Source organism: Gopherus flavomarginatus, chromosome 2 (genome assembly GCF_025201925.1).
Source record: "Gopherus flavomarginatus isolate rGopFla2 chromosome 2, rGopFla2.mat.asm, whole genome shotgun sequence".
Classification (NCBI taxonomy): domain Eukaryota; kingdom Metazoa; phylum Chordata; order Testudines; family Testudinidae; genus Gopherus; species Gopherus flavomarginatus.
In genome coordinates this window covers 80,185,669-80,205,323 of record NC_066618.1, presented here as the reverse complement: position 1 = coordinate 80,205,323, position 19,655 = coordinate 80,185,669, and the positions used below count along the sequence as shown (strand labels likewise).

Genomic DNA, 19,655 nt, shown 5'->3' with positions numbered 1-19,655 from the left:
TATACTACCTGTATGGCCCTGAGGATGTCACATGGGCTGCAGCTGATTGGGCCGTAAGTGACTTGTGGATCGAGGACCACTGATTTATTGGCTGACTGAGTTGAAATTGTTTCCCGTACTTGACTAATTCTACGTTGCTGGGAGGTTATTTTGTGATTGTCCGTCTAATTAACTGTTAGGACATTTTAAACTTTTGTATGGGCTGTACTGTTTAAATTAACTGGAATAGAATACACTGAGCACCAAGCATCAGTGTTCCTAACAATGAACACTCATCTGTTAGATCAACAGTAGGAGAATTTCTGAAAATATTTTGTTACCCTGGGCATTTTCAGAAAGTATTTCCAGAATTTCCCCCACTGTTCTTGCAGCTGTACTGGTACTAGGAATATGTGAACCAGGTGTAAGCACACTAGACCTACACTAACAGGGCTAGACATCATGGTGGCCTTAAAAAAAAAAAGCCTATGCCCACTCAACACTAGACCTCCTGCCATTGCTAGAACAGGGTGAGCCGCAGGGACACTAGACCAATAGTGGCAGAATTCCTGAAAATACCCTGAATGAGCTACATTGAGTATCTCCTGCCATGGCTCGCAAAACCACTAAGGCTCTGTTCCCGCAACTTATTCTACTATGGCAGACCCCTGTGCCTACCTGAAGCCCCATTGACTTTAATGGTTTAAATGCACACCAACATTTGATGGCTAGGTTTAAAAATGTTATTTGCTTCTAATCACAGCTGCAAACAGCATAAAAGTTGTCAGCACGTGTAATATTTTGTATACAAATTTTAAGGTTAAAGAACATTTTAAAACCCAGTTAAATAATCTTTGGTAGTAGTTATTCCACTAGTGTTATTATTGATATGGACATAGCTAGCTGGAGTAATTCAAATTTGCAGTGTTAGAGAATTTACTGAAACATGAGAGCCTTGGACTGATTTATAGAAAAGCTTCACAGTGATGTACCCTATTAAATGCCAGACAATAATCCATATAGACAAACAGTTTATGCTGCATGATTGATTGTAGGAATCTACTCATAGATCCAATGCATGACATATTCAATCACATCATCTTTCTATTTTTTAAATATTAAATGATCTTTGCATCCTGATGTGATCTGTCCAGTGGAGATTGAACCACTTATTCATAAGGTTCAATTGATAGGATCAAATCTGGCAGTCCTGCCCTATATAAAACTCTCATTAGTCAGTAGGAGTTTTGTCTGAGTAAAAGACTAAGCGGTTTAGGATTTTGCTCACATGCCCAGAAAATAAACATATGGGACAAGATCCTACCCTCATTCCTGCCCTTTCACACCATTCAGGTGGTACCAAGGGGCTGGCATCAGGCCCTAAATGCTCAGATAAGAATTCCCCCCACCTGGGAAATCTCTCAACCTGTTTCTATGCCAACCACACCCATCCATTCTATTGCAGGTGGAGCATCAGGAGTAGGAAAGGATATACTTACTGAAGGCTGGGCAGATATTAGGGTGACCAGATGTCCCGATTTTACAGGGACAGTCCTGATATTTGGGGCTTTTTCTTATATAGGCTCCTATTACCCACCACCCCTGTCCCAATTTTTCACACTTGATATCTGGTTGCCTAGCAGACATAGAACATGCCAGCTGAGAATGATCAGAATAGTTGTAGTCCTTTTAGGGACCATAGCCAGCCTGTGTAAATCTCAGTAGTCCCTAGGCCCCTCTAACTTTTTGCTGTAGCAGACATATTTGTGAATCAGGTAATGATAACCTACTCTCTCCTGCAACAAGCAGATCTTGTTGCAGGAGAAAATCTGGATCATTATATCTTATTAAAATCAAATTACTGGTTGTTACAGCTGTATCCTGAGTGGGAAACAGGTCTTCTAAGAATCTGTTGTGCTACATAAACCTGTTGCTAAAGATTATGGATGATGTAATTTTTATGCTAAAATGTGGTTGATGTTTAAATTTTCAAATTTTACAGAGATCAGAATGAGATTATCTAAAACTTGTTCCCCCACAGGGTCCAAAATGGAATGGTCACTATATTCTATAGGTATTAGTTATTCCATAGGGTAGAGTCTGCCTCCTGAGCCTTGTAACGATCCTCCTAGAACCCAAACTCCTAGGTGCACTCAGCTATGCCTATATTCTAGTAACTGCAGTGAGTAATTATGTCTTTTATACACTTCAGTGGAAAGTTCACTAATCTTAGGCAAGATTTTCATTCATGTAAAAACTGTCTGGTAAGAATGGAAGCTGCCCACACAATTTCTTTGAACACTCTGCTGACATAACAGTACTCATTCATAGCTGCCCCATTTTAGGTGGTGTAGTCCTACCTGTACACACTTGTTAGGATGACCAGACAGCAAGTGTGAAAAATTGGGACGGGGGTGGGGGGCAATAGGAGCCTATAAAAGAAAAAGCCCCAAATATTGGGACTGTTTCTATAAAATTGGGACAGCTGGTCACCCTAACACTTGTATACATCTGTTTTCTGTGCACAAAAGCCAATGCAGTTCCACATTGCTGCACATAACTGACAGCTATCTTAATGCATGTAGCTGTACTTTTTAACTCTCTTCCCCCTTTATGTTATGCACTAGAATGGCATTATTAAATATTAAAGATGAAGGGATAAATTCATCCCAGTGCAGTGATGACTGAATTTCCTAGCTTTTTGTGAAGTCCCAAGCACAAGGGTCATGTTTTTCAGCCTTTTCTCTAGAGCCATAACATTAGAAACTTTTTTTTAAAATGAAAGACGAATTTCTCCCCTAATCTCATGCTTCCAGGAGCTGGGCCTTCAAAAAACAAACAAAACCAAAACCCCAGAAGAAACAAAAAACCAAGGACAGCCCACGACCATTAGGAATCTGGGCAACACTGAATTTTAAGTAAATCACTTTAAATCATTTTAATTTCCCTTTCAAGAGACTCTCAGAGAAAAGAGGCCAAACCCTGAGCGGCGGGGCCCCGCAGCAGCCCTATTTCTGCTGTAACACACTTTGAAAATAGCTTTGTGGCTATGTTTTGGCGCCCAGGGCGCTGGCTGTGCCCCGCCAGCAATCTGAGCTCTGCTCATCGAGCAGCAGCAGCTGGGATCTGACTCTGCACCCACCGGCAGGGGCTTGGGAAGCAGTAACAGGTGGCTAACTCTGCAGCTGCCCTTTCGGGCCTCTGGTCAGTGCAACCGCGGCGCCCAGCCTGCGCTCTACCTAGCAGGGCCCGGGCCAGGTGGCGAGGGAAGAAGCTGGGGCCGCGCTGGGTCTCCAGATGGCAGCAGGCGAGAGGCGTGGCTAGTAGCTGGGGGTTGGGCTTGCCCGGCGCTGCTGGGGGGCGGCCCGGGCTGTACCTAGCTCGGGGGCGGCTCCAGCCCGAACCTCCCTCCAGTCCCCGGCCGCGCGCCGGGGCCGCCCCCCGGATGGCGACACGGTAGGGGCGGCGCCCGCCCCTCGGCACAGCCACGCACGGCGGGCAGAGCGAGTGGCGGCGGAGGGGGATGGCGGCGGCTGGGCTTGGCCCCTGGACAGCGGCAGCCGGAGCCAGCACCGCCCCGAGCGGCTCATGGTGGCGCCCGAGACCCGAAAGCAGCGGCCGCTCCGGCAACGCCAGTTGAGCCGGATCCCGGCGGCAGCCAGAGCGGGCGGGCGCCAGGCGCTCACCTCCCCGCGCGTCCCTCAGGGGCTCGCTCCTGCCGGGGGCGCCGAGCGGCGGGACTATGGGCGCCAAGCAGAGCGGCCCGGCCGCCGCTAACGGCCGCACCCGGGCGTACTCGGGCGGGGATTTGCCCTCCGGCAGCGGCGGCGCTAACGGGGCCAGCGGGCGCTCGGCGGGGGCCGGCGGGAGATACACGCCGCTGGCGCCTCAGGCAGCCCCCGGGGGCTCGGCGGCGGGAGCTACGGCCGCCCCGCCCGTGGCTGCGCCCCGGAGCAGGTCCCTAGGCGCGGCGGCAGCCTCCGGGACCAGGGCCGCCCGGTCAGCCTTCAGCATCCCCCACAGCAGCGGCCCCTACGGCTCGCAGGACTCGGTCAACAGCGCGGCCGAGGAGGGCGGCCGGGGGCGGCCCGCAGGGGGCGGAGGACACGGCGGGCCCCGGCTCGTGATCGGCTCGTTGCCAGCGCACCTCTCCCCGCACCTGTTCGGAGGTAACGTGCCCACCCGTGCCCCTGTGTGTGTGGGGGGGGGTAGAGAGAGACTGCAACCGCCTCGCTACCCCGGGGGGGGGAGGACTGCAGCCTCCCTTAGCTTCCCCCTGCCCCAGTGGGGTGGGGGGGGGGGAAGAGACTGCAACCGCCTCGCTACCCCTGCCTTGGGAAGTAGGGGTGGGGAGAACTGTAACAGCCTACTCCAGCCCTGTCCATGGCATGGGGGGAGAGGGGCTAGAGAGACTGACATTCAGCCCTTCCCCAGACAGAGAGACCATAAACACTATACAGTACCACAGACCTGGGGGCGGGGGGTAGGCGTATTGGAACAGTTTGTATGGCGGGGGTGCTGAGAGACACTAACCCAAACTGTAAACTCTGTATACGATGGAAACAGCTTCAACCCGTGGGATGTGTGGCAGCTCCCCTAGAACCCCTGATTTCAGCACCTGTGGGAGTAGGTCTCTGTCTCTCAGTGATGGCTCAGGGAGAGGCTTGAGATGTAGCGCTATTTGTGGTGGGGTTGGTGTAGTGAGTACCCAGTTTGGTAGTGTTGTGGGGAGGTTGTTTTTTTTTTTTTTTTTGGAGGGGGGTTAAGGTTAGCAGGGGAGGCGTTACCCTTCTCTTCCTATGGAAATCTCGGGCCTGAATCTAGGTCACTACCCTCATGTTAAAAGGACAATATATTCTTTCATTTCAGTGTACCTTTCTTAGTTAACTGACTAACTGATTGATTTCCGGTTCCATGTTTCCACATTCTGAGTATTTTGTAAATCTGACTTATAAAGTGAAGTGAGTGTTTTTTGTGTAGCTCTTTTTTGGCTCTTACTTGGGAGAGTAGTTTGTGACTTTGAGGGGGATTACAATGAATCATCATTTTGTGAAAGGGGCAGCTTTCTAGTTCCTCCAGGCTTTAGTTTTATCTATACATGTTTCTGCTGCTGTTTCTTGGCTATGTAGGTTTGAAAAAAATTAAGAGGTCTGAAAGTGGAAGGAAGGAATGAATTTAATCATGAAATAAACTCCCTCCCCCCCAGCAATGTAGTTTGCACAGTAAAAAGGAAAAAAAGCGCCTCTCTGTCTTACCACTTTAGACTTTAATATCTAATTTGTGCCTGTGTAAATATACCAGTCTGCCTGCTACTTACTTAATTAGGATTTAATTGGATCATGTATTAATGCAGTTTATTTTAAATCAGACTGAAATCTGTTTTTAGGTACTGATTAAAATGTGGCTGCAGTTTGTTCCTGTTTCCGAGTCACTGAATTGTTTGTACTGAAACTTGGTTAATAAAATAGAAGTTATTGTAATGGAAAGTTTCTTTGAATTAACTTATTTTTTTTTTTCAAAAGAAGAAAATGTTTAGATGAAGGGAGGTATTTTAAAAAAGTCTTTAAGAAAATATAGCACTTTTTTTTTCTAAAGACTGCAGTACGTTTCCTGAAGGCAATAGAAATGGAGGAGGAGAAGGAAAATATTGAATCTATTGAGAATGAAGTTAAACACTCTGTAAATAGTTTGAAAAGGATGAACTTGCTCAGTTTTTCCTGTACAGAAGATTGTACAATTGTTTAAATGAAAGTTTTTGGTGTATAATATGCACTCTTCTATCTCCCTTTCAAGTGTAGATTTTATAATTTTTTAAGGAAGGTTTGTTGAGTTGATGTCTTTCAATGACATTTATAATAAAGGTTTCACTGTTCATATGAGTAAACACTAAGGTGCAACAGGACAGTCTTTTAATTCTGTTAATTTTTTGATAACTGTTGTAATTGTCTAGATTAACTTAATACATGTGTTATAGCTTGTGTAAAGTCTGAATTAAAAATAGAATGAAATGCCCTTTTTTGGGGAAGGGAGTTTTGATGCAAAGTGCCTGTCTGTGTGAACTTACTTTCACTTTTGATAGTGATAAATTAGAGCATTATTTGCAGTAGTATGATAATGTAGTTCTGTAATATAAAATGTCTGTAGTTTTACATTTGAGATTTGTAGCCTTCAATGTAAGTGGCATAGACTCAAGAACAGTAGGTCAAATGAAAGTTTTTTTTCCCCAGTCCTGGCACTTCCTGGATGGTCAACATGTATGTTACAGACACCCCTACAAACAGATTTCTGTTCAGTTGCATTTTTGGTATGGGGACCTGAAGACAGTTCTGGGTCTCCTGAAGACTGTCTGCTCCTAGTGCTGTGATTGAACATGCTAATGGAGAGCATCAAGCCTACCTTAACAAGGAGCATTTGCCCTTGAGAAGGAAAACTTAAGTGTAAGTGTTCTTATAGTGCTGAGTTGCTGTATGTTTATTAATTGTTAGTTAAGAGTAGCAGGGCTTTGATGCAAGGATGGCTGCAGTGTTATCAGAGTAGTATGCATGAAAGCTGTTGTGTGCAATTCCTTTTGCAATCAAAGGGTACGGTGCTATTGCATATTTACAGTCTACACAGTGAGAGAAAAGCATTAATACTTAAAGCATGTTGCCAATTTGTCAGTCAAAAATAGGATTCCTTGCTTAAACCTTGCATCACAGCCTTAATTAGATCAGTTATAGACCATATTTTCCTCCTTACAATTTCAGGTGATGATTTACATAATTGCTAAGCAATACCATATGTTTTCTTATTCATGAATCTAGAATTCATAAGCTAGAGTGCAGAATATTAAATATTTATTGACTGAGGTGATATAGAATGTATGCCTTCCACTTATGCCATAATCTTTAACCTTGCAAGGTGACTAATTGATGATGGGTGTCAGATATTAGATTTTTGATGATCAAGGCTCAAAATGTAACTAGCAAAGCTAGTTACAATCGCTGTATCATTTATATCTATATATATCTGTGAATTAGTCTGAAGTAGCTTTCCTTGTTTTCATATGAAAATGAATGGCTGTTAATCTAATCCTAGCATTCAGTTTTGTTAAAAAAGGAGGGGAGGATCTTTACATGTCAAACTTTTCTATTATATATTTTTTGCAATTTAAATATTTTGTAATATGGGTGGCATAATAACTTTCCAGTGTAATTAACATAGTAAATGTCATAGCTGTACACTTTCAAAAATTCAATATAGTATTCAGATGCTTCGTTCAAACAAGTGGCTTTGTTCTAGATCATAATTTCATAAGACTGTCCATGGTGGGGGAGGAATAACTTGGAGAACTGCTTTTGTGCTGTTTCTGACTAGCTTAAGCTTGTCTAGGTATGGTGCCTTGGCAGTTACTATGTGTATTGTGAGTGCGCTTCAAGCACTTTCCCTTATTTTGTAAACTGTAGTTGTCAGTTTAAAAAAAAAAAACAACAAAAAACTGCAGAAGTTTATTTTGAGAATCAGTTCAGCAGTTTCTTTCGAGAATTAGTTTAATATGTAAAGATTAAACTGTATTTTCCTGGCAGACTTCTTGGCTTTGACAATCAATAACGCATGTGTGTTACACTTGTAAGAATACTATAATTAATTTGCCCTTATTGAATTGTACTCCATTGTGACCTTTGAATTACCCAGAACAATGTTTAAATATTAGCTATCTAATCTGTTAGTTTTAAACTACGTGATTAGTACTAGAGGTACACTAAAATGCAAAAAATGTAACACTGCTATATGCTGAGATGTGCGAAAGTCTGATTAGTCTGTTATATTTCTTTGGTACAAACTGTAGTAATGTTTAAAAAATAATTCATTCAAAGTCATAGTTCTCCTTTGAGTTGAGATGATCTTGTGCTCATGCTAATTTTAGGCTTACAATCCTTTATGATCAAGATATATAGCAATATTTGTGATTAAGTATCAGAGCCAGTTCAGTAACAATTTTTGCAGAATCAGGGCCTAAGACTTGTACTTATGCTTACTGTTATGCACTGTGAATACAGGGGTGATCGTGGTATACATTGGGGTTGAGTTCTTGAAAAGGGTGATGGGTACTGAAATGGTGTATACTGTGGACCCCCTGTACTCATGGCTGTCCCGCCTCATTCCACCCCCTCCTCCAAGTGCGACCCATCTCCGCTCCTCCTCCTCTCTCTCCACACCCCCCACCCCCACCCCTCAGCCTCCTGAACATTGCTGAACAGATGTTCAGAGCAGGCAGGAGGCACTGGGAGGGAGAGGGAGTAGGTGATTGGCAGACAGGCGGTGCTGAGGCGGGAGGGCACTGGTGGGTGGTAAACACCCACAGAAAAGTGACGCAAAAGGTGAAGAGAGTACAGTACTAAGTTGCAAACGATGGATATGCGGATTGGGACTGACATGAATCAGAACATGTTCCCCTATTGATGAGCGAAGGATATGCGACAAAACAGGTAAAGGGGAGACATATACCGGGGACACCCTGTAGTTCTGTTTGTCAGTGTGTTGCAGGATCTGGGCCTTATGCTGTAGTTAAGAGTAGACTCCTAAACCTTGCATGCTCTTCAGCCAGTTCTTTGCACTGGGAAAGTTCCAGTTTTGTCTAAGGAGATAAAATTGAGGCATTACTCTCATCTGTAAGAGCTGTCTCACCATTTCTTGACAGAAAGAACATTAGTGTAAAAAAATAGACTTCCTATTAAAAACAGCCTCTGAAAAAGTTGGCTTTGAAAAGAGTGAATACCGTTAAATTTATATGTCTGACTAAATAATTTTATGTTTTCAACATTTTGTATTTCTGGTTAAGACTGATGTCTAGGTGTATCCTGTTTAACTCTTACTGTACCAGAGTTACTATGATAGGCCTTGTATACGCTAGGATTTTTTGCCAAAAATTTCCCTTATTGGAACAGCTCATTCAGCTCCAATGGTAGGAACTTCAGGGTAGGCAGGGGCAGAGATGCTTGGTAACCCTTGGGGAAGGGCACAATATAAAGGTTGAAGGGGGGATGGGACACCTGATCTCCCCAGGTGTTGCCTCTGGCCCCTTTCCCACTCACCTTGCCCCCTCTCCCATCAGAGTTCCTTCCTTCTCCCATTACTGCTTCACTGCATGCATGGTGCAGGCAAGAGTGGGTTCTGCTCACCTACTGTCAAGCAGGTAACTGCGGTTGTGGGCAAGGAAGGAATGGGTCTCTTTCCTCTCTTTTCCCCTCCCCACCCCCCGCCAGGTGTCAGTGACTTTCATGGACACGTCTCCCTGAGCTGCACTCAACCTGTCTCCCACCCTGGCAGAAATGGTGGGTGGGTGGGGGAGGTGGCATGTGACCCTGCGTGCCCCCCTCATGCATAGCCTCTGGATCCAGGCAGCTGCTGGTGTGTTTAACCCTTGTGTCATCTAAAACACAGAGCTCTGTGTAGCTCAAAAGCTTGTACCTTCCACCAACAGAAGTTGGTCCAATAAAAGATATTGCTCACCTAACTTCTCTCTCATTCACTGGGACCAACACAGCTACAACAGTGCTGTGCACATCTAAAACAACTGCCTAGGATTTTGTTTACACTAGTGCTCCCACCTTTGGAGCAGAACTAGTGAGCACAATGGAGAAACTTTCTGGCAAAAAAGTCTAATGTAAATAACTCACTTATCTTGACATACAGTCTGTTAAGAGTGGTCAGACAGGGAGAAGAGTAAGGCCTTTAAATTGAACTCCTGTTTGTCCATAAAAAGACTCTGTGGGGAGTGAGTTACACCATCAGTAGATAACATAGAAAATGTTAAATATCTTTTCATTTCTATTTCAGCTATTTCTCTGCTAATGTAATTTGAACTATTATTAAAATATTTAAAGGGGAACCATTGACTGGAAGTGCAGTATGCCATGCTGCCTGGAGTTCATGACCTTGAGTGCCAACCTCAGGGCAGACTGTCAAAAAGCAGGGCAGACTCCAAACTGGTTGTGTGTTCTGTAATTAGAGTCAACCCAGCCGGTAACAAATGTGAACTCCTGAACTCTTACCGTGGAGTCACAGACAGTTTCCTTGGGCAGTTCAGTTTATCTTGCCATCCAGGCAAGCTGGTTTTAGTGATGGTTGGTTGCTGTACACCAAAGATCACAAAAGATTCAGGTTACTTCCAGTCTGAAGAGACCAGTCACTTACTCCAGGTCAATTTGTACCTCAGATCTCATGCGAAAGACAACGCTTGTAGCCAATCCTATAGTAAACTAAGAATTAATTAATTAGGAAAAAGAAATGAGAACTACTTACAAGTTAAAACAGGTAAGCATATACACGCAAATGAATTATAATCTGTGATTCCAAAAGGTCATACAATTATAGCAGTCTGTCAGCACTGAATATCTTTTAAGGATAAGCCAAGTTGATCCTGGGGAAGTCTGCTTGTGTTTTGTAGTTCCAACCTTGTAAGAGTTCAAACAGCAAAAGAGTGGATAGTTTTTCTTGTTCGTTGTCTATTTCCTCTTTCCAGAATTCAAACTGATGGGATAAGCCCCTTTGTATGTAGCATCTTCATGAGTGTGAAGGGGAAATTAATAAAGTCTTGTGAAGTTCCACAGTCACCCATTTAATTTTGATAGCCTTCTTAATGATAGAGGCAATCTCTTCTGACAGGTTGACTGTTTCAGGGCAAAACATTTTTACAGTTATAAACAAAAACTTAAATATTTTTAATATTGAATTTTCTCCCTTGTTATATAAGCTTGCACAAATGATGAAGGTATCTAACTATACACACTGTGCTGTCAAATGCACGAAGTTTACTGAATAAGTTATTTTGTGATATTTCCATTCCAGAATCTTAAATGTTGAAACTACAATTGTTTAAAATAGTCACTTATGTCTGATTTTTTTTTTCTTTAGGGAAAGATGATTATGTCCTTTCAAGATAAATTTAAACTGTTGGTGTAATTTTTTGATCATTCTGACGGGGAAAGCTTATGTAAAAAGTACTTTTACATAGAATACTGCTGGTATAGGAATGGCTGTTTTGCACCAGTAACATTATACATTGACCATCAAGAGTAGAAGTGAAGAATAAATTCTACAAGTGAACCTTTAAACCTATAATAGGAATTGAGGGAAAGCAAGATGTAAGACTTGAAATTTAAGGTTTGAAATGCTTACTGGACTGTAGGTGGATGCTGATAACAGAGTGATGTGAAGTTTGGTTAAAGCAGGGGCTGGCAACCTTTCAGAAGTGCTGTGCCGAGTCTTCATTTATTCACTCCAATTTAAGGTTTTGCGTGCCAGTAATACATTTTAACATTTTTAGAAGGTCTCTTTCTATAAGTCTATAACATATAACTAAACTATTGTTGTACGTAAAGTAAATGAGGTTGTTTAAATGTTTAAGAAGCTTCATTTAAAATTAAATTAAAATGCAGACCAGTGGCCAGGGCTGGGGCAGTGTGAGTGCCACTGAAAATGAGCTTGTGTGCTGCCTTCGGCATGCATGCCATAGGTTGCCTACGCCTGCTGTATATAGTAGATACAGACAACTCTTTTTATTAGTTGTAAACTTGAAGCTGCTTTTTCCAGTATCCGTAATAAAACCAGATGCAGCTTCTTTTTAAAACTTGAAATGCATGACATGACTATTTGGAAAACGTTTCTTTTCAAAGCTCAGACAAATTATAATTAACTCGGACCTAGTAGGAGATGTTCTTGGTGATTTTTCTCCCCTTTTTGAATTCACTTGAAGGAGGAAGGGGGCGGTATTTTTGCATATTTAAGTGTGAAAGTTTCAGACTTCTTCTCCTGTGAGGGTTCATTTTATGCCAGAAATTCTGAAACTCCCAGGAATTGCCACATCTGACTACTTTAGATAAGAGCTCCCTCCTAACCGAGGGCATCCACAATCTTCATGGCTATATATGCTGACTACTTCCCCCGAGAGTAAATATAAAAAACAAAGATGCCTGATCATGGCCTGGCTGCACAAGATCTAATTTATGTATTTAACCTGTCTACTTATAGCCTCATTGTAGAATCTGAATAATTTCAAGCATTTAAAAATAGAAATAACAATCACTTTATCCTTTACTTTCTATAGGAGAAATAGTGTCAAGTTCTCTCTCTCTTTCTCACAGTCTCCTTTATAAAAACAGCAAGAAAAAGGTTTGAACATCCTAGTCCAAAGATCTATTCAGCACCTAGACCCTGGACAGCTCAAACTATAAGATTTGCAGCAGATGCTCATGAACTAGGCATAGGCTTTATCAGATGGGATTCTCCTTGCTAACTGCCAGAAAGCAAGGTACCTCCAAGAATTATGTGCTGTAAGTGGTTGTTGGGGGTGTGTGGGTTTGTTTTTGTCTTAGAGTAGGGCTAGGGAATTCTGTGCTCCAGAGACTGGAGTTGCTTTAGTTGGCTTGGACAAAGTTATTCTCCAGTTCTCTTTAGATGTAGGAAGTAGCTTTACAGTGCAGAAGGGCACCAAAGATGGCCTTTCTCTGGAATGCCACTTTCCAATCTTCCTTAGTCAAAGCAGCTGTCCGTCTTGAATGCCTTATGACTCTAGTTTCCTCATGTATCTTTAACTGCTTGTTCAGGTTTGCCTTCTTTTGAATCTGCTACCACAGTATCTCTTCAGTTTTGGTTTTGGAAAGTAGACTTCCTTGTTGGCATTGTTGCCACCCTGTCCTATGTTTCTTTTCTGTCTTAGTTTTCCACCTGGATAAAGTGCTCCTAATTCTCTGCCTAAGGTATTGTCTTGCTTGCCTTTTAATCTGGATTTCCCTTGCTAGTTTCTGCCTTCCAAATGATGGAGGAAGAGGAGGGCCGTATGGAAGTCATTTCCCATGGCTCTCATCTTTTGGCTACCCTCCTTAGCCCTTTCTCTTCACACAACTTGCTCAACTCCCTTTGTATGGTCTGTTTCACACACTTTTTTCAAATGAAAACACTTATGGTAACTATATGACCTGAGAGAAGTAAATCTGGAGGAACTTCAGAACACATTATTCTGATATACTGTTTGAATTAATGTGGGGGAGAAGTCTTAAAGGGTAATCTCACTTTCAGAGAACTTTCTCATTGCTTAAGTAACAAAGATTTATGTTTACCAGATAAGCTAGAAACATCTGCTCTTAAATAGTCACTTAAGGTAAAGGCAGTTTTGCATCTAGTGAAGCTGAAAGTAACATACAAAGATAGAGGAAGGAGAGAGAACACAGAACTAAATATTTAATTCATTTAATAGCTTTTGAAGCAGAAATAGAAAGCATGGTAAGACTTTGGCCATGGCTACACTGGCGCTTTACAGCGCTGCAACTTTCTCACTCAGGGGTGTGAAAAAAACACCTCCCGAGTGCTGCAAGATACAGCGTTGCAAAGCGCCAGTGTAAACAGTGCCGCAGCGCTGGGAGCACGGCTCCCAGCACTGCAAGCTAAACCCCATGAGGAGGTAGAGTACGTGCAATGCTGGGAGAGCTCCCTCCCAGCGCTGGCGCTGTGACCACACTCACACTTCAAAGCGCTAGTTTCAAGTATAGCCATACCCTTTGACTCAGATGTTTGAACTCAAGACTTGTAAACATTCCAATGACTTTTCCCCCTTTCTCTTTGTGACCTGCCTTGAGAAAACTAAGAGGCCTGAATATTTTCCATTGTTAAATGAAGTTTATTTAAGATAATGGAGTAGACCTTTTTCTACTTAATGTTAGCTTTTTACAAATATTTTGTTATGTCCTTTGGGTAGCTGAATCCTATGGTAAATATTATCTCTTTCTACATTAAAGACTTCTCCATGTCTGTGCATCTCTTGTGTTAGGCTTTTGCTTCTGACAGAACATTTAGCTTTACCCTGTTTACAGTCAGTTTAGAAAATCATTTTGTTTTAAAAGCTTTTTTTCTTATTGGAAGATATTGCCTGCATCTCAGGAAAATCTATTAAAATAGAATATAGATATTTGTGTTTCTAACAACAATGGAAAGATCAGTAGTAAAAAAAATGAGTTTTAAAGTTTTTCATTGCATTGTAAAAGCTGCTCTTCCAATTAAGAATCCTATGTAGGTGAACTGTAACTAAGGCTCCCCAACTGTGCTTTGTTTAGGTTGGATGTCTGCCAGATAACCTTGGGAACTGTGGCAAAACTGTTTGGTATTTGCTGGTGAAGCATTTAAAGTTTTCTTTTAAAAATACTGCTGTCACCTTAAACTTCTCTTTCTTGCACATAATTTTTGAAACCCTGAAATACAGTTCGGTATTACTGTATATTTGTAAAGTAATGCATTGATAAAAGCCTTACTGTTTTGTAGGTAGAATTATTTTACTAGAATTTTTGTTCAGCTCTATTAAGTGGTGAATAGGTATACAAACAGTTTCATTATTTTTATTCTTTATATCTTCACAAAATGTACTGAGACTGTAACTTGGAGGAGGCATTTATATTCACTTTGTGGGGTGAGGAGGAACACCTTTTTACATTTAAAACCTGTTTTTGGCAGCCTACACAAAGCAAGAAAGGGAGTGTTTAAGGTGGTGAGCCATTGCTGAGATGGTGAAGTGGTGACAATGAATAGCAAATTTCCTCCCTAAAATGATTATTGATGGAAGGTCACCCCTGAAAATAGGGGTCAATAATAGAAATGCTGACATAACAATTTCTATACCAGGGCACTGCATGTTTTGTAAAATTGGCTAAAATGCTAGAGTACAAGAACCTAGTTGATTATAAAACTATGTAGCAGTTTTTGTAGCTGAAATCTGAATTTTAGCATGCACTAGTTCTGGCACTTACAGTATACTCAAACTTGTCATGTGTACTATTTTTTTTCCAAATAACAATAGAAGGGAAAGTTATATTCCCATTTAGCTCTTCAAAATGACTTGAATTTTTTTTTTTTTTAACCACTGAACTTTCCCCAGTAATTTCAAACAATTTTCCCTGGCATTTTTTTTTTAGGCATTTGAATGCTGAATGTTACCATTATCAGGCTTGTCAGATGTCTAGCTAGTCTAGAAGTAGAGCAAGCTATTAAGCATTGGCATTTTAATCCTATGTATCTTGGGTACTGGAGGTAAATTGTTGTGTAGAGATTGCAGTCTAGCAAGTCTCAGTGTACATAGGCCAGTCTAAAACCTTTGATTCAAAGACCTTAAGTGATTTAGTTATTATAAAAAAAAAAAAAAGCCTTCTGCGCTTGTCTTTCTGGAGTAACTAGCTTATTGCCTACATTGTGAAAAGATTGCCCTGTCTACATATTTAGTCTTCTTTTAACAAATCTTGGTAAATGTAGTAAACCAGTGAATTGAAGCATTGGTTAGTTTCTGTCCTTTCCTAAAGATTATTATTATGTGCATAGTTCTTCAAACGTAGAAGCGGACAACTTTTTCTATTAAACCAAACTTAACTATAATGTAGTTCTGAATGTCTCTGAAACCAAGACACAATATTGTACTGTGCATACATTAGTGAAAGAGGAAAATCTGCATGTTGATTTAATTTTTACTGTAACTAATCTTTCTAGAAGTTCTTATTTGAGGGCTTAGGTCACATCCATATGGCTTCTGTTTTGCTTTTATTTGTATTCTTGCTGCTTTCTTGGTGGTTTTTATGCATTTCAGCTGAGTAGGATAGATTGATTGTACCAAGAGAACAACAATCTTGTGCTTGTGTAAAGTATCAGATTGACAGCATTATAGATGTCACTTATTCACAGAATAAGTTCAGCATTTAGCATATGTCTACATTACGAAATTACTCCGATTTTACAAAGTCAATTTTTTGGAACAGATTGTATAAAGTCGAGTGCATGCGTCCACGCTGCGCGCATTAATTTGGTGGTATGGGTCCATAGTACCGTGGCAAGCACTGACATTCCGAGTGGTGCACTGAGATAGCTATCCCACAGTTCCTGCAGGCCCCACTGCCCATTGGAATTCTGGTTTGAGCTCCCAGTGCCTGACAGGGCCAAAACTTTGTCGCGGGTGGTCATGGGTAAATGTCATCAGTCAACCTTCCCTCCGTGAAAGCAACAGCAGACAATCATTTTGCACCCTTTTCCCTGGATTGTCCGAGCAGACGCCATAGCACAGCAAGCATGGAGCCCATTCAGTTCACTGCAGCAATTGTGAGCATTATCATGCAGTTTATCACCTTGCGCATTATCGTGCAGTTTATGCAGAACCAGAAGCTGCAAAACTAGACGAGGAGGCGACAGCAGCGCGGTGACGAGAGTGATGAGGACATGGACACAGACTTCTCTCAAAGTGCAGGTACCGGCAATGTGGACATCATGGTGTTAATGGGTCAGGTTTATGCCGTGGAATGCCAATTCTGGGCCCAGGAAACAACCACAGACTGGTGGGATTGCATAGTGTTACAGGTCTGGGATGATTTCCAGTGGCTGTGAAACATTCGCATGCGTAAGGGCACTTTCATGGAACTTTGTGACTTGCTTTCCCCTACCCTGAAGCATAAGAATACCAAGATGAGAGCAACCCTCACTGTTCACAAGCAAGTGGCGATAGCCCTGTGGAAGCTTGGAATACCAGACAGCTACTGGTCAGTCAGGCATCAATTTGGAATGAACAAATCTACTGTGGGAATTGCTGTCATGCAAGTAGCCAGTGCAGTCACTGAGCTGCTGCTATCAAAGGTAGTGATGCTCGGAAAAGTGCAGGTCATAGTGGATGGCTTTGCTGCAATGGGATTCCCTAACTGTGGTGGGGTGATAGATGGAACCCATATCCCTATCTTGTCACTGGAGCACCAAGCCAGCAAGTACGTAAACCGCAAGGGGTACTCTTCAGTGGTGCTGCAAGCACTGGTGGATCACAAGCGACGTTTCACAAACATCAACATGGGATGGCCAGGAAAGGTTCATGACGCTTGTGTCTTCAGGAACTCTGATCTGTTTAAACGGCTGCAGCAAGGGGTTTACTTCCTGGACCAGAAAATAACCATTGGGGATGTTGAAATGCCTATAGTTATCCTTGAGGACCCAGCCTATCCCTTAATGCCATGGTTCATGAAGCCATACACAGACAGCCTGGACAGTAGTCAGGAGCTGTTCAACTATAGGCTGAGCAGGTGCAGAATGGTGGTAGTGTGCATTTGGACGTTTGAAGGGTTGCTGGTGCAGTTTACTGACTTGCTCAGACCTCAGGGAAACCAGTGTCCCTATTGTTGCTGCTTGCTGTGTGCTCCACAATCTCTGAGAGAGTAAAGGGGAGACATTTATGGTGGGGTGGGAGGCTGAGGCAAATTGCTTGGCTGCTGATTACGCGCAGCCAGACACCAAGGCGATTAGAAGAGCACATCAGGAAGCGCTGTGCATCAGAGAAGCTTTGAAAACCAGTTTCATGACTGGCCAGGGTACTGTGTGACACTTCTGTTTGTTTCTCCTTGTTGAAAACCCGCCCCCTTGGTTGACTCTAATTCCCTGTAAGCCAACCGCCCTCCCCTGCTTTGATCACAGCTTGGAAATAAAGTCACTAATGTTTAAAAACCATGTATTCTTTATTAATTGATTATAAAAATAGGGAGAGAACTCACAGGGTTGAATGACAGCCTTCTGTCCACTGGGGTGGTGTGGTTGGGTGCCCGGAGCCTCCTCCCCCCCCCCGGCGTTCTTGTGCATCTGAGTGAGGAAGCAGCTATGTAACTTGGGGAGGAGGGAGGGTGCTTAAACAGGGGCTGCAGCTGCAGTCTCTTCAGCTGACATTCCTGAACCTCCACCAGATGCCAGATCATGTCCGTTTGTTCCCGCAATAGCCCTGACGTTGCATCCTCCCTCTTCAGATCTTCCTGCTGCCACCTCTCCTCACGTTCACTAGCCGCTTCCCTGTCCTGTGCTATTGTGTCCCTCTACACTTTCTGCTGAGCTCTTTCAGTGTGGGATGCTTGCATGTGCGCAGAGAACATTTCGTCGCACATGCTTTTTTTTTTTTTTTTTTTTTTTTTTTTTTTTTTTTTTTTTTTTTTTTTTTTGCTGCCTTATCTGAGAGAACCTTTGGGATGCAGGAGGAAGGCTTATAAAACATTTGCAGCTGTGGGAGGATAAAAAGGAGAGAATTATTTTAAGATACGTTTTACAGAACAATGGATATACTCTTTCATGGTGAACAACACTATTCACATTACATAGCACATTTGATTTCAGTACAAGGTCATTTTTTGCATCTTATATTGGTGCCTGCGGTTTGGAGATCAAACACGCTGGGCAACAGAATTCGGCTTGCAGGCAGCCATGGTAAGCCATAGTCTTTCGGCTTCTGCAACCTTCATAACAGCAGCTCCCTCCTTTCCCATACCAAGCAAAGCCTGTTGAGTTGTCCATTTAGGGCTGCGGTTTTTGTGTTAACGTGCAGCAGCAGAAACCAAACTAACCCCCTCCCCCATCCTTTTCTCTGGGATGACTGCTTTAACCCTCCCCCCACTGCACTGTGTGGCTGGTATCAGGGAAGATCCCTGCTAACCAAAGATCCCTACTAGCCAAACACGAACAGCTCCACGCCAATGCCACCGCCCTCCCGCTCCTCTCTCCTCACTTGGCTAACTGTGGGGAGGATTTCTTTTGAGCCACAGGCAAACAGTCCGGTAGGAATGGCCACCTATGAATATCCCCTTAATTAAATTCCTGTATTTCAACCAGGTTACCATGAACGATATCACTCTCCTGAGGATAACACGGCGAGATAAAGAACGGATGGTGCTTGAATGCCAGCAAACACCGGGACCGTACGCTACCAGGCTTTGTCATGCAATGATACCAGATTACCATGCCATGCTAGTAGCAAGTAAAGTGTCATACCATGGAGGAAAGAATAAGGCTGCTCTCTCCAGAAACCTTCTGCAAAGGCTTTCAGAGTACCTCCAGGAGAGCTTCATGGAGATGTCCCTGGAGGATTTCCACTCCATCCTCAGACACATTAACAGACTTTTCCAGTAGCTGACTGTCCTCCCCCCCCCCCCCCGCCCCAGAATTGCCTGTAGCTCAGCGTAGAAGCGGCATGTCTGCAGCTCTGTCCTGGAGTATCCGTTTGATTCTTTAGCTTTCTGGTACGCTTGTCTCAGCTCCTTAAGTTTCACACGGCACTGTTAGGTCCCTGTTGTGACCTCTGTCCTTCATGCCCTTGGAGATGTTTTCAAATATTTTGGCATTCTGTCTTTTGGAACGGAGTTCTGATAGCACGGATTCATCTCCCCATACAGTGATCAGATCCAGTACCTGCCATACAGTCCATGCTGGACAGGGTAGCCCAGGTGGGGTGTGGGAGGAGCGGAGGAGGGAAGGAAAAGGCCACTTCAGTACTTGTTGAATGACAGCCTTCTGTCCACTAGTGTGGTGTGGTTGGGTGCCCGGAGCCTCTTCCCCCTTCCCCCCTTCTACCCGCTTTATGTCGACAAAATGGCTTCGTTGTGTGGACAGGTGCAAGGTTAATTTGATTTAATACTGCTAAATTCAACCTAAACTCGTAGTGTAGACCAGGCCCCAGTTGATGTTCTTCAGTACCGAACGAGGATCCACCTGGAAGATGAAAGAAAAATTTAGTTTCCTTACCTGTAACATTTATTCATAATAGAGGGCATCCTCTGGTCTGGAGACTACTTGGGAGTTAGATTTGTTCATTTCTCTACAGTGGAGGCAATTTAGGCTGATGCCCTGCATCCATCCTTCCTCTAGTGAGTTCA

The 19,655-nt window shown here is 43.1% G+C and overlaps 1 protein-coding gene across 2 annotated transcripts in view; it reads left to right on the top strand.

Annotated features, from left to right (window-relative positions):
- The first annotated feature begins 3,721 nt into the window (after positions 1-3,721).
- The window catches only part of ZNRF2 (zinc and ring finger 2), an 80,578-nt gene continuing 64,644 nt past the window's right edge, over positions 3,722-19,655 (top strand). For both annotated transcript variants that reach the window (XM_050938538.1, XM_050938539.1), the window contains exon 1: positions 3,722-4,148. In XM_050938538.1, the coding sequence (XP_050794495.1) occupies positions 3,722-4,148 (427 nt within the window). The remainder of the gene's footprint in view (positions 4,149-19,655) is intronic.